The sequence below is a fragment of the Tetrao urogallus genome (assembly GCF_951394365.1).
Source record: "Tetrao urogallus genome assembly, chromosome: 16".
Lineage (NCBI taxonomy): Eukaryota > Metazoa > Chordata > Aves > Galliformes > Phasianidae > Tetrao > Tetrao urogallus.
In genome coordinates this window covers 1,502,103-1,514,147 of record NC_136829.1, presented here as the reverse complement: position 1 = coordinate 1,514,147, position 12,045 = coordinate 1,502,103, and the positions used below count along the sequence as shown (strand labels likewise).

At 49.6% G+C, this 12,045-nt stretch overlaps 1 protein-coding gene across 1 annotated transcript; it reads left to right on the top strand.

The window, feature by feature from the left end:
• Nucleotides 1-1,987: 1,987 nt before the first annotated feature.
• On the top strand, nt 1,988-7,590 carry LOC306952788 (dynein light chain roadblock-type 1-like; the record flags this gene model as incomplete). The annotated part of the gene is made up of 4 exons (XM_079543544.1): nt 1,988-2,002; nt 4,353-4,428; nt 4,948-5,115; nt 7,547-7,590. The coding sequence occupies 4 exons, from the start codon at nt 1,988-1,990 to the stop codon at nt 7,588-7,590; spliced, it is 303 nt and encodes a 100-aa protein (XP_079399670.1).
• Between the last annotated feature and the right edge of the window lie 4,455 nt (nt 7,591-12,045).

Genomic DNA, 12,045 nt, shown 5'->3' with positions numbered 1-12,045 from the left:
TGATTGTACCGTATCCGTCCTTTCTGGAGCATCAGAGCTGATACTTCCTGGGTACAGAATCACAGAATCGTTATAATTGGTAAAGACTGCTAAGATCATCAAGTCCAACTGCCAGCCCATCCCTCTGTGCCCACTGACCTTGTCCCTCAGTGCCACATCTCTGTGTTTCTTAAACACCTCCAGGGATGGTTACCCTGCCACCACCTCAAGCAGTTTGTGCCACTGCATCATCATTCTTCCAGAAAAGAAGTTTTTCCTAACATCCAGCCTGAACCTTAAAGCTTAAGGCCATTCCCTCGGATCCTGTCACTAATCAGCTGGGAGCAGAGGCTGAGCCCCTGCCTCCTTTCAGGGGGCTATAGGGGGTGGTGAGGTCTCCCCTTGAGCCTTCTGTTCTCCAGACTGAACAGTCCCATTCCCTCAGCACTCAGTCGCTTTGCCCGGGTCATCTGTAAAGCCATTAAACAGGGCTGGTCTCAATACTGACCCCTGGGGAACTCCACTAGTGACTGGAGCTCCATTCACCACCGCTGTCTGGACCTGGCCATCCACCCAATGAAGACTACAACTGCCCCAGCTGTGGGCTGCCAGCTTCAGGTGCGTCCCTTTCCCCTGGGCTGTAAGTGAAGAGAAGAGGCTGAGGGGCTGAAGCCCAAGCACTGTTCTGTTCTTCAGGCTCCGTCCACCTGCCCAGACCCGGCTCTACTCGCCTGGCTGCAGCCATGTCTCTTTGCTTGGCATCCCCTATGGTGATGTGATTTTGTGCTTTTCTGAGTCTCTGTGTTTTGCTGGGCACATGGAGATGCCCACTGGTGTTGTGGATGTCCTGAAGTTGCCAGCAGAAGTAGCACTGTCTGAGCAGTGGGGTCTGGTATGCACCCTGCATGACCTGGAGCAGGGGGGCACCATGCTGTGTGACCAGAGATCAACTGTCCTGACTTGAGTGTACACTTCCAGTTGCTGTGACTCTGCTGTCCCATGTATGCTCCCAGGGCAGCGCTGGCCTCCAGGCCTTGTCCTGCTTTTCAGGTGTGGGAGGCTGCTGCTGCTCCTGCAGTGCCCTGGCCAGGAATGAGCTCTGCAACACTGGGCAGGGATGGCAGGTCAGCTGTTGTGTGAGCTCTGCACGTAAACATGGGTGGATTTCCTGGTAGGTAGAGTCCTCAGGGCAGTGCGTTACGTAAATATTTATTGACCTTCATCTGAAATGAGCTGTGCAATGTGCCAAAAGCAGCGGACTGAGTCAGCGTCCGGTTTTGTGGCACGGCCGTGCTTTCCCTGTCACGGACAGTGCAGCAGAACTGAGGCACCTGGAAGGGAAGGGCTTGTGCTGCATTCCAAGCAAGGAGGGCTTGCCAGAGGCAGGTCTTCATCTATGGCAAGAGATGGAGAGGCTGTGTTCCTTCAGGCTGCGTCTCTTCAGGGCCAGGGCCGGTCTAGTATGAGATTGAAGTACGGCTACCCGGGCCCGACCGTTGCCGCGGCGTCGCGCTTGACCCCTCTCAGAACGCGTGCTTCCGGGTCAGCAGCGCGCCCTGCCCTCTGATTGGTGGAGCCGGCGGCGCGTGCGCGCGGGGCGTTACTGGGCGCTGAGGCGGCGGGTCGCGATGGTGAGTGATGCGGTCGGGCCGGGGCCGCTCCTCAGGCCGTGCTGCGCGGCTTGGGTGCTGAGCGCGGGCCGGGCCTGCTGGGGCGGGAACTGCGCCGCCGGGATCGCTAGGGAGCGGCTGGGAGCCGCGGGGCGCTGGGGCGGCCGGCAGCGCCCGAAGCCGTGCGGGGGGAGGCCGCGGCGCTGCCCTGCTCCGCTGCGGTGCCTGAACGCCGGGGATTCTGGGCCGGCCGCGGGGCCCGACCGTTACTGTGGCGAGGCGCTTGACCCCTCTCAGAACGCGTGCTTCCGGGTCAGCAGCGCGCCCTGCCCGCTGATTGGTGGAGCCGGCGGCGCGTGCGCGCGGGGCGTTACTGGGCGCTGAGGCGGCGGGTCGCGATGGTGAGTGATGCGGTCGGGCCGGGGCCGCTCCTCAGGCCGTGCTGCGCGGCTTGGGTGCTGAGCGCGGGCCGGGCCTGCTGGGGCGGGAACTGCGCCGCCGGGGTCGCTAGGGAGCCGCGGGGAGCCGCGGGGCGCTGGGGCGGCCGGCAGCGCCCGAAGCCGTGCGGGGGGAGGCCGCGGCGCTGCCCTGCTCCGCTGCGGTGCCTGAACGCCGGGGATTCTGGGCCGTCTGTGCATCCGAGCTGCGGGTCGAGACAGCCGGAGGGAAGGCCGTGTTAATTACCGGCTTCTTCAGGCTGATGTTCTGTGGAACCCGGAACATCCTTTTATTTTTTTTTTTGGTTTTTAATTGTGCATTTGTGGCAGGATGCTTCCTGTCCAGATTGCGGCAGGTGGTTGTGGCGTTAGGGCTCAGTCTGTGTGGAAATAAAGGAGTGCGGATGGAAGCTGTATGTGAAGAACTGCAGCAGCTCGTTGGGACACGCAGTGCTGTGGGACTGTGGCTCACGCCTTCTAAGCAAAACTGCCGTGCTGATATGCGGCTTGTATGTCTTGTATGTTTATGTAAGAGTCTGACAGGAGGAGATTCTGATTTCCTTTTACAGAGCGCATCTCTTTCCCAGATGCTATCTCTTGCATCACCCAGCCTTATGTTGGGATTAAGGTTTTGTTTGCCGCTCGGATTCAGTACGTGATGTTTTTCTGGGTGATGTTTTTGTTGGCCTGGTGGATGGCAGGGGCTGAGTGAGGTGTTGGGGAGGAGTCTCCTCTGTGTGCAGCTCCGGAAGACATCCCTGAACAAACAGCTGTGAGCTGCCAGAGCTGCTCCCCCTCCTCTGAGTTGGGTTAACTGCTGGTTGGTAGAGGAGATTCAAAATCAGCGTAGTTCTGTCTGGATGCTTCTTGGCACCCAAGCAGATTTGTTGAGGTCTGTTTAGGTATTTGATGACTTTGGGCTCAGATGCATTTATGAAGAAGACAGGACGTTTTTTCAGATGGAACAGAGAGTTCCGTCTGAACAGAGCCGCTGTTTATCACTCAGCATTTTCACACCCTGTAGTTATCTGGGCTTTTTTTCTCTTTCCTTGTCTCCCAAGTGGAAGCAGTCCAGCATTCAGAAGAAATCAAGGCCTCCGCCAAAGCAATTAAAGTTTTTTGTTTTTTTTTTTTTTTTTTTTTTTTTTCTGTGTAGGATAATAATTCTGCTTTGTCAAAACAAGCTCAGGTGGTGCTGTGTGATCATAGCAGCAGTCTGCATTACTCTGAAAGCTCCCAAAGCCCCGTGGAAGTTTGCTGGCAGTTCTTAGGCTGAGCTAATGCTTTTTTTTGCTGACACAAATCACCTCTCCCAGCTGGGGAGGTGGGCAGGGGGTTTACTCACGGTGCCTGGCAAATGCAGCCCCGTTGCCAGGTGCCCCCTGTAGCTCTGGCCTTTCCCATGACTTCAGCTGATTCTTTTGTTCTGTGCCAGGTCTTGCAGGATCTGAAATGTGCAGCACGCCTCTGTTTCCTTTACAGGGAATCAAAAACATAAAAACTGATGGTTGGGCCTTCAGTCATCTTTTTTTCTTTTATCTCTGGGGGAGTTGATTTTCCAAAGTAGTGATCCCTACACCGACAATAACTCTAAATAAAGAGCACGGATCACTTCTTCCTTTTGCTTTTTATGTTTTTAATTCCTCTTAGCACTGGTTTGAGAAAAGGGAGGGTAGTTTTGCATGTAGAGCGTGCATTATTCTGTTTTGTTCATGAATTCCATTTGTAGGTACACAGATTTTGCTCTGTGCCTATACTGTAGCAGTCTAAGAAGTCTTCCCTCTGTGAGCCAGCAGTAAGGAGCTCATTCATGGGGCTGCAGGAGGGTTGGGAGGAGGAGAGGGTAAAATTAAAAGAGTTCCAAGTTTGCACAAGATTGTAATCACAAACGACTGAAGATTACTCAGACAGATCATAGGATGGCTTGGGTTGGAAAAAAGCCTAAGGATCATCGAGTTCCAACCCCCTGCCACAGGCAGCACCACCAACCTCCAGATCTGGCACCAGACCAGGCTGCCCAGGGCTCCATCCAATGTGGTTTTGAACACCTGCAGAGATGGGGCATCCGCAGCCTCTCTGGGCAGCTGCTCCAGCACCTCACCACTCTCTCTGGAAAGAACTTCCCCCTGATATCCAAAATGAGTGGAAACCAACTAAAAAGACCAGGCAGAGAAAATAGTACCAAAGCACACAGTGCTTTCTGGAAAGGTACAGGCAGTGTCTGTGTGTCATCTTTGTGCATCTTTACTGTCAGGCACATTGTTGTGAGGCTTTAGTTGAAGGCAACCAGCACCTGTGATCTTTTGATTTGCGCTGTTTTTTGCAGGCTGAGGTAGAAGAAACGCTGAAGCGAATTCAGAGCCAGAGAGGAGTGCAAGGAATCATTGTTGTTAATTCTGAAGGTACTGTCAGTCTGTTTTCTCAGATCATAACTTACACCGCTCGTGCTTTTTAAGGAGTTGCAGTTGATGTCTCTCTCAGCAGAGATTTTCCTGTACTTAAGCTCAGCTGTTAAAATTGTGTGTCAGTTTAAGCCAAATGTTTTCTAGAAATAATCCTTAGAAAACATGGCAGATGTTTCCACTCTCCCCCTAAAACACTTATTTTTGTTTTTATTTATCTGTTTATACATCTCAGATGAATAACTGGCAAAGCAAAAGGAAACCACTGATGTTAGTAGAGGGAAGCGGTTATTCTCACCTTCATCTGTGGTTGCAGAACTTAACCTCTCTGTCTTATTTCTGTTCATGCTCTTCTTGTAAGCTTTCAAAAGAGCACTCCTGCTCCCACCCCCCTGTTTTAGCTCTCTAACCCATACTCAGGTTCACTGGCCACTGCAGTTGGATACGGTGATACCTGGAGGGAGTTGGTTCAAAAGCTGTGTTGCTGACCCTTGCTGTCCCCGTGGTGGCTTCTTGCAGGTATTCCTATCAGAAGCACTATGGACAACACCACAACCATTCACTATGTTGCCCTACTGCAGCACTTCATCGTGAGGGGGAGGAGAATCGTGCAAGACATCGATCCCCAAAATGACCTCACCTTCCTGCGGATCCGCTCCAAGAAAAATGAGATCTTGGTTGCTCCAGGTAAGAGGAAGCAGGCTGAAAGCACCCAGCAGATACTTCTCTCGTGAGGTCTGCCAGAGTCACCTGTTGGCTTCTCTGCGGTAGAGATGCTGTGAGCCTGAGAAATGAGTTCTGCATGCTGCTTTTATTCATGTTGCCTACTCTGTTCTTTTCCAAAGGCTTTGCCCTTCATTGCTTTCTTCAGTTGGAAATTTTATCACTGACCTTAGCTTGCTTTTTCATGCCGCAGTGTTGCGAAATCACTTTCCTCGTTTAATTTTCTCGGAGTAGAAATGGTTAATTAGCATTTGACAGCGTGTTGCAGCCTCTCATGCTTAGCGTTTTTCAATATGGAATCCAGAAAGTCGGAAGGAAATGTTTTGAGACCAGTTTCACCTAGCTGAGTGCTGAACTTACAAACCAGTGTCATGCATTGACATGGGATAGTTCAATTGGAAACTGGCACGAGGTTGGACCATCACTGCACGTCCTGTCCTTGGTTCCCAGCAGCAGATCCCAGCTGCTCCCTCTGCTCCCCCTCCTCAGGGGCTGCAGGGCACAGTGAGGCCGCCTCTCAGCCTCCTGTTCTTCAGACCAGGCAACCCCAGTGCCCTCAGGCTCTCCTCACAGCACTCGTTTTCCTGCTGCTCTGTGTCCTCCTCAGGATGCTTCCAAGAACCTCAATAACCCTGCTATGTTGTGGAGCCCAGGGCTGTACACAGTGTTCAAGCTGAGGCCACACCAGTGCTAAATATTGTGGAAGAATCACCTCTTTTGACTGTTGGTTGTGCTTTGTGTAATACACCCCAAAACGTTTGCCTCTCAGCTGCCAGGGCACACTGCTGGCTCTTGCTGAGCCTGCTGCCACCAGTGCCCTCGGTCCCTTCCCACTGAGCTGCTCCAGCCACTTAGCTGTAACATCTGCTAATTCCCTCAGAAGCAAGTCCTGCCAAACTCCATGGACCATGGCCGTTCAGCTGGTACAGCTGCATCCCTACAATTGTAATGTCTGCTAATTGAAAGTTACTGCTTCCCCTGTGATGTCCTCCAACTCAGAGGTCCAGGCAAACCAAGATCTGTTGCTGCTGTTAAATACTGAGGCAGAAAAGGCGTTAGACATCTCCACCTGTGAGGTGACCTTTCACCCCAAGTATCAGTCCCCTGTTTTCCTTTGGCCTCCTCTTGCTGCTGACAAACTTGCAAAAGCCTTTTTGTTGTCTCACACCACACTGCTCAGCATCAACTCAAGTACAGCTTTGGCTTTTCTTGTTTTCTCCCTGCAGATCCGAACTGCAGCTCGGTACTCTCCCTCTGAAACCAGACCTTGCTTCCAGATGCTGTGTGCTTTCTTGTTTTGCCCCAGTTCCAGGTGTTCCCTCTTCAGCCAGGCCAGCTGCCCCACTTGCTTGGCACATGGCACAGTGGGATTGCCTGCTCCCAGGCTTTTGAAAGGCGTTTCTTGAGAAGTGACTAGCTCTCCTGGGCCCCTGGATACTGGAGAGCAGAATTGTAGGGGACACTGCTAATTTGCTCCCTGAGAAGCTTAAAGTTTGCTCTCTTTAAAAGTTCGTGGTGACAATTCTGCCTTTTTTTTTCCTCCTTACACTAAAAATTTTGAACTCAACCACTTCATGATCCCTGTGGCCACGACGGCTGCCTGCTGTCACAGCGTCCATAGGGCCTTCCCTCTTCGTACGTGAAGTGCAGGAGGGCTTCTGTCCTAGCTGGCTCACTCAGTACCTGTGAGTACTCGTTCCACTTCTGGCTCAGAGGAAAGGATTTTAACATGTAGCTGTACTGGGTCACAGAATGTGGCAGCAGCCTTCTTTCTGGAGATACTCCTCGGTATTTCAGCCAGCTATGAAACAGGGATGAGTTGCATTAATGGTGCAGGAACTCAGCTTTGTTCCTTTGGGCTGTAGTGGCATTCTGCTGGTGGGGAGGCAAAGAAGGAGGCTGGTGCTCCAGCAGGCAGCTGTGCAGGAGCTGGTCGGAGCAGTGCTTGGGGAAGAGAGGCTCTGGGGTTTGTGCTGGTGCATCCTCTCATTTCCATACGAAAGATGGAAAGAGAAATAACCATTACTCCAGAACAAATGCAGCTGGAACCCCTTCGGTCCAGCAGCCTGGCTGTGAGATATGGGAAATCGCTGTCTTGCGCTGCCTAGTTTGCTTGAGTCATTGCACGTGTCAGTTATTCTCATTTATTAGGGATGAACGGTGTTAAATTTGGCTCTTGAGCATGTGAGACTTTTCCACCACGAGACTCAGATAAGTGATCCAACACGTCAAACCTGTTCTGATCACTGGGGATGAATGTCAGGACAGCGTATCAGTGAGATACGAGAAAGAGACAAAGCTGGAAGTCCCTGTATTTAGCACCAGGGATGCTTTTCTTTGTGAATAAGTATCAACAATGAGAGAATAATTTGTTTTTTTTTCTTTTCCCTTCCAGAAAAAGACTACTTCATGATTGTCGTCCAGAATCCAAACGAATGATTCCACTCGCTTGATCTGCTTTTTTCCCTTTGCCCAACTTTCTTTTTTTTAATTTAATGCTAAAGAGTTTTTTGTTGTGCCACTTCTGCGATGTTTTGCCACTGTTGTGCCACTTCTGCGATGTTTTGCCACTGTTGTGCCACTTCTGCGATGTTTTGGAGGAACCAAAGCAGGTGTTCTTGTTGTCTGTATGCTTTTTACATATAGAAAAAATGGCTTCTTTTGGGATCACTCGTCATTTTGAGAAGGAAATGGTGAATTAGAACCGGGTGACCTTGGCAGTGAAAAAAAGTGAAATAAAAATGCAACAGATGCTTTTAATAGTTGACAAGATAACATAAAAAACCCTAGTAACGTTCTACAAGATTATTCTCTGTACATTTCCATGATCCTGTCGCCATTATTAGAGCTGAGCTCTTACACTATTACTTTTGAATGACTAAATATGAAACCTTCCTGTCCTGTTGTTCTCTCTTATTTTATAAGTTACTTGTAAAAGTCTGGTCATATTAAATTTAAAAAGTGTCATCAGTGATGGCTTTTGTCTTGTTTTTCCTTGTCTTGTAAGGAATTCAATTATTGTCACAATTGTTTTTTGTTTTTTTTCCTTCAAAAAGTAGAACCTTTGTAGGGCGTTTTACCTCTCTGCTGCTTTCTCTGAACAGTGATTCACTGAAAATACATGTGCTACATGCTTATAATTGCCTCAGAGGTTGGAGTGTTTTTCCATCGCGTCTCTTTGTTGTCTCAGGCAGCAACAGAGGTGCTGTGCCTGAATGCAGACATCGAGGCTCTGTTGGAGCTCTCAGCTGTCGCAGTTCAGGAGCTGCTTTCATCTGATCCTTGCTCTCGTCATTTTTCTGTGCATGTTGTTGAAGATAAAAATGTTATCTGGTTCCTCCGAAATAATAAAGAAAATGTTTCTCTGTAGCCTTGAAAAGGTCTTGTAACTGCATGCAGAGTTGAAGAATTTGTGCCCGGTGTTTGTGTCACCAGTTTGTCCCATGTGGCAGACACAGCTCTGCCTTGTACTGAAATGTCCTTGCGCTCTGCAGAATGCCGCAGCCCACATTAAAAAATGATGCATATTGTCTTGTGCTGCACTTCCTCTGTGTGCTCAGCTCAGTACTGGGGGCGGCATCAGCAGCGTGCAGCACTCCGAGAGCCCTGTTCCTCCCCAGGCTGCTCTGTCCCATGGGATGGGAGGGCTGTGCAGTGAGCTGTTCCATCTTGCCTGCTGGGCTCCCTCCTTTTCACCCCTCTGACCTAGAAGTTATGTGATGGCAGTTTTATCAGCACGAAAGGATTTCCCTTGGTTCAGTAACTGCAGCCTTACTGGGGGATGCTGCTGCTTGTGCTGGCGAGGGGTTGCTCCTGCCTGACAAATCCGTGTTAGCAGAAGTGCCCAGCCTGTGTTCAGATCTGCCTTCTGGAAGCTACAGGCAGTGCTGGGAACACGGGGTAATGCCTGGTTAGTGCCTGGTTTTACACCTGGGAACTGAATTAGAATCTGTGTGATCTCAGCAGGTTATGGGATCAACCGGGCAATTGGCTGCAGTAAAGTTTTGGAGTCTGTTAGTAAAAACGTTGGTGTTGGTTTGGACGCTTTTCTGCATTTCAGAGCAGAAAGTTCTGTGGTGTGTATGTGGTGACTAAGCAGCAAAGGTCACCTGAATGTTCAGCATTTTATAATGTGTTTTCAGACTTGGGCGTTGATTTACAGACCGTTTCTATTTTTTTAGATGGTGTTTTTGACCGTAAAAGCCAGAAATGTTTTCGGAAGAGAACAGAAATCCTAACTTGAAATCGCTCCTATGGTCAGTCCTGCAGCACCTGCCTGTCCATATTCTTTGGTATTTTAAGAACTTGCTCATATTTTGAGCATCTCGGCTGTCATCACTGTGACTCAGGGTTGGCTGCTGCTCAGTTCGTGAACTGTTTCTCCCATCAGATGTCTGACCACAGCAAACTGGTGCCTCCCTGCAGTCAGGTTCTGTGCCAAGCAGTGATTAATGTAAACATCCATCTCCTAGGTCAGAAGTCTAACTCACATAGCACGCGTACGCTGACTTTTATTATTTAATTTTGATTTGATACACAGCAGCTTACATGAAACATGCCATCTGTTACAATTTAATTAAATATTGTCTCCAGAAAATTACTTCCAGCAAGCTGGAAGCTCTGGATAATATCTGAATAATGAGGCGAGGCAAGGCAGAAGAAAAATATGTCTTCAGTTGTTTCCTTTATTTTTTATTGTTTGTGGCCGGAGAAACGTTTCCCTGCAGGCTGTGACCTGCTGGTGTGTTTTCGCTTTCCCTGGGAGGTGCGACTGCTACTCTTAGTGCCGAAGAGTTTTTGGTGCCCAGCATTCTATTTGACTCTTCCTTAAGGTAACTATCCTGCTATCCTATCTGTATCCTGTCTGCCTTTAGGACAGAGGGATGTTTGTTTTCCCCTAAGAGCCTGTAGGCAGCCAATTGAACAACGAAGATCATGCATGCTTTCTGCATTGCCTTGAGGCCGAAAATGAGACTATAAACTTCCAGTGAAATTGATTATATATGTGTGCGTGTGTGTTCCAAGGTGCTGTTCCCTATCTGACTTTGAATATATTGAGGAACTTGAATAAAAGGGTCTTGAAGCTGATTTTGGGGTGCCACATCCAGCTGGTGAGGGCAGGGCCTTGTTTATGTTATGCTATTGCCAATTTTACACCAGGTGAATCAAAGTTGTTTCATTTTTATTTTTCAAGCAGGGTGGATCGAGGTGAAGAACAATACTCTCTTTTAAAGTATTACATATACATGTGCATATATATGTATATATACACATAACATACGTATTATGGAGATAAAGCTTCTTGGATCTGGAGCATCAGAAGAGCCCCAGAGATCTGACAGGAAGGAATTGCTCTGCATAGGTGTCAGGGAGGTCTTCAGTAAGGTTGGCTGTAGAAAAGTGAAGGCCAGGAAAGAGTCTGGGTGATGTTTTGCTGCTTACCTGTGTTTGCTGCGCCTGGGCCTAGTCAGTCATGGGAATTACTGACATTCAGGTAAAACTACAGACAACAGCAAATTGAAGAAGACAGAAGAATATGCATTATGGTTCTAGGCTCTTTTTCGTAGCCTGAAAACAGAGAACACTGACTCAAAGACTGTGGCTTTGAGCTGTTCTGTGTTACAACTGCAGAATGGCCTGACTTGCTGTCTTTGGGGAACGGATCCCTCTGAAGGCAGAGGAAGCACTTGCTGCAAAGACTGAGCAAACAAACCCTGATGCGTTAACAAGCTGATGAAAGGGGTTTGAGTTACGGCTCTGCGCTGCAAGCAGCAGCACTTGAGGCCCAGCCTCCTACTGAGATAAGGACTTGGCAGAGGAACGGAGGTGATAACACCTAAAGGATCGCAAAAGACAGACTAGTGGAAACACCTGTGGATCTTCAGACAGGTCTTTCGCCTGCTATGGACATATGGATCTTTCAGCAGCTATTTGTCTGCCTGAGATACGCTGTGATTGAGCAGCACTTCTTTCACATACAGGACATCTGTTTACCTTGTCTTTATTAAAGCTTTTGCTAGGCACAGCTGAAGGGAATGAAGGCAAGGCCTCCAGCAGGGCAGGCTGCCCGTTGGTTAGCCCTGAGCAGAGCTGTGTGTGCGGGGCTGCGGGGCGCTGAGCTCTGACAGAACCATCGCTGCAGAAGTCTGAGCATCATCACGGTCTGTGTCAGCAGAAATATACTTCAGCAGCACGACAGCATTCCTCAGGGAGCTTCCGTAGAGTCACAAACGTGCAGAGTGCTTATCACCAGTGGGGCTCACCCTGCAGGAATGCTAGCATGTATAAAGCTGGCTGTTGGTCCTGTGTTGCTGCAGGACGGCTTGCTGCAGCTGGTTTGATCCCGCCGGGTCGGTCTGTCCATCTGTTCCTCATCAAAAATGGTTAGTGCTTAGCAGGTTAATAACAGTAACAAGTTCCTCGTGTCAGCCTGCAGTCTGTAATGTCAGTCCGCTTGCTTTATCTCAGTACTGCAACTTTCACTTCTGCATTTTTTGATGAAAAGGACCCTTTTGATACTCAGAGCATTTTTAAAAGATGCATGGAAGCCTTTATGTCTCTTTGAAGCAGGGATGTGTTCCATGTCTGCCTGTTTCCACAGCCTGTCGTACACCACAGGGCGTTGTTTCATAACACAGCTTTCATTGCAGCATGCCTTCATGGGGACGTTAAGCGTGGCTCTCTGCAAAACATTGTCGCTGTTTGCTGCTGGGTTTGATTCATTCACAGCTCTAGAAACAGCCCGCTCTATTTGTAGGTGTGATTTGGTCTTCCAGGCACGCAGGCAGCATGCGCAGCGGGGTGAGACAGCAGGATGGGCCGCTCCAGGGTGCGAGGGGCAATAAGCAGAGCGGATGGGGGCTTCACCCATGGGCACAGAGTGGTGGGACGGGG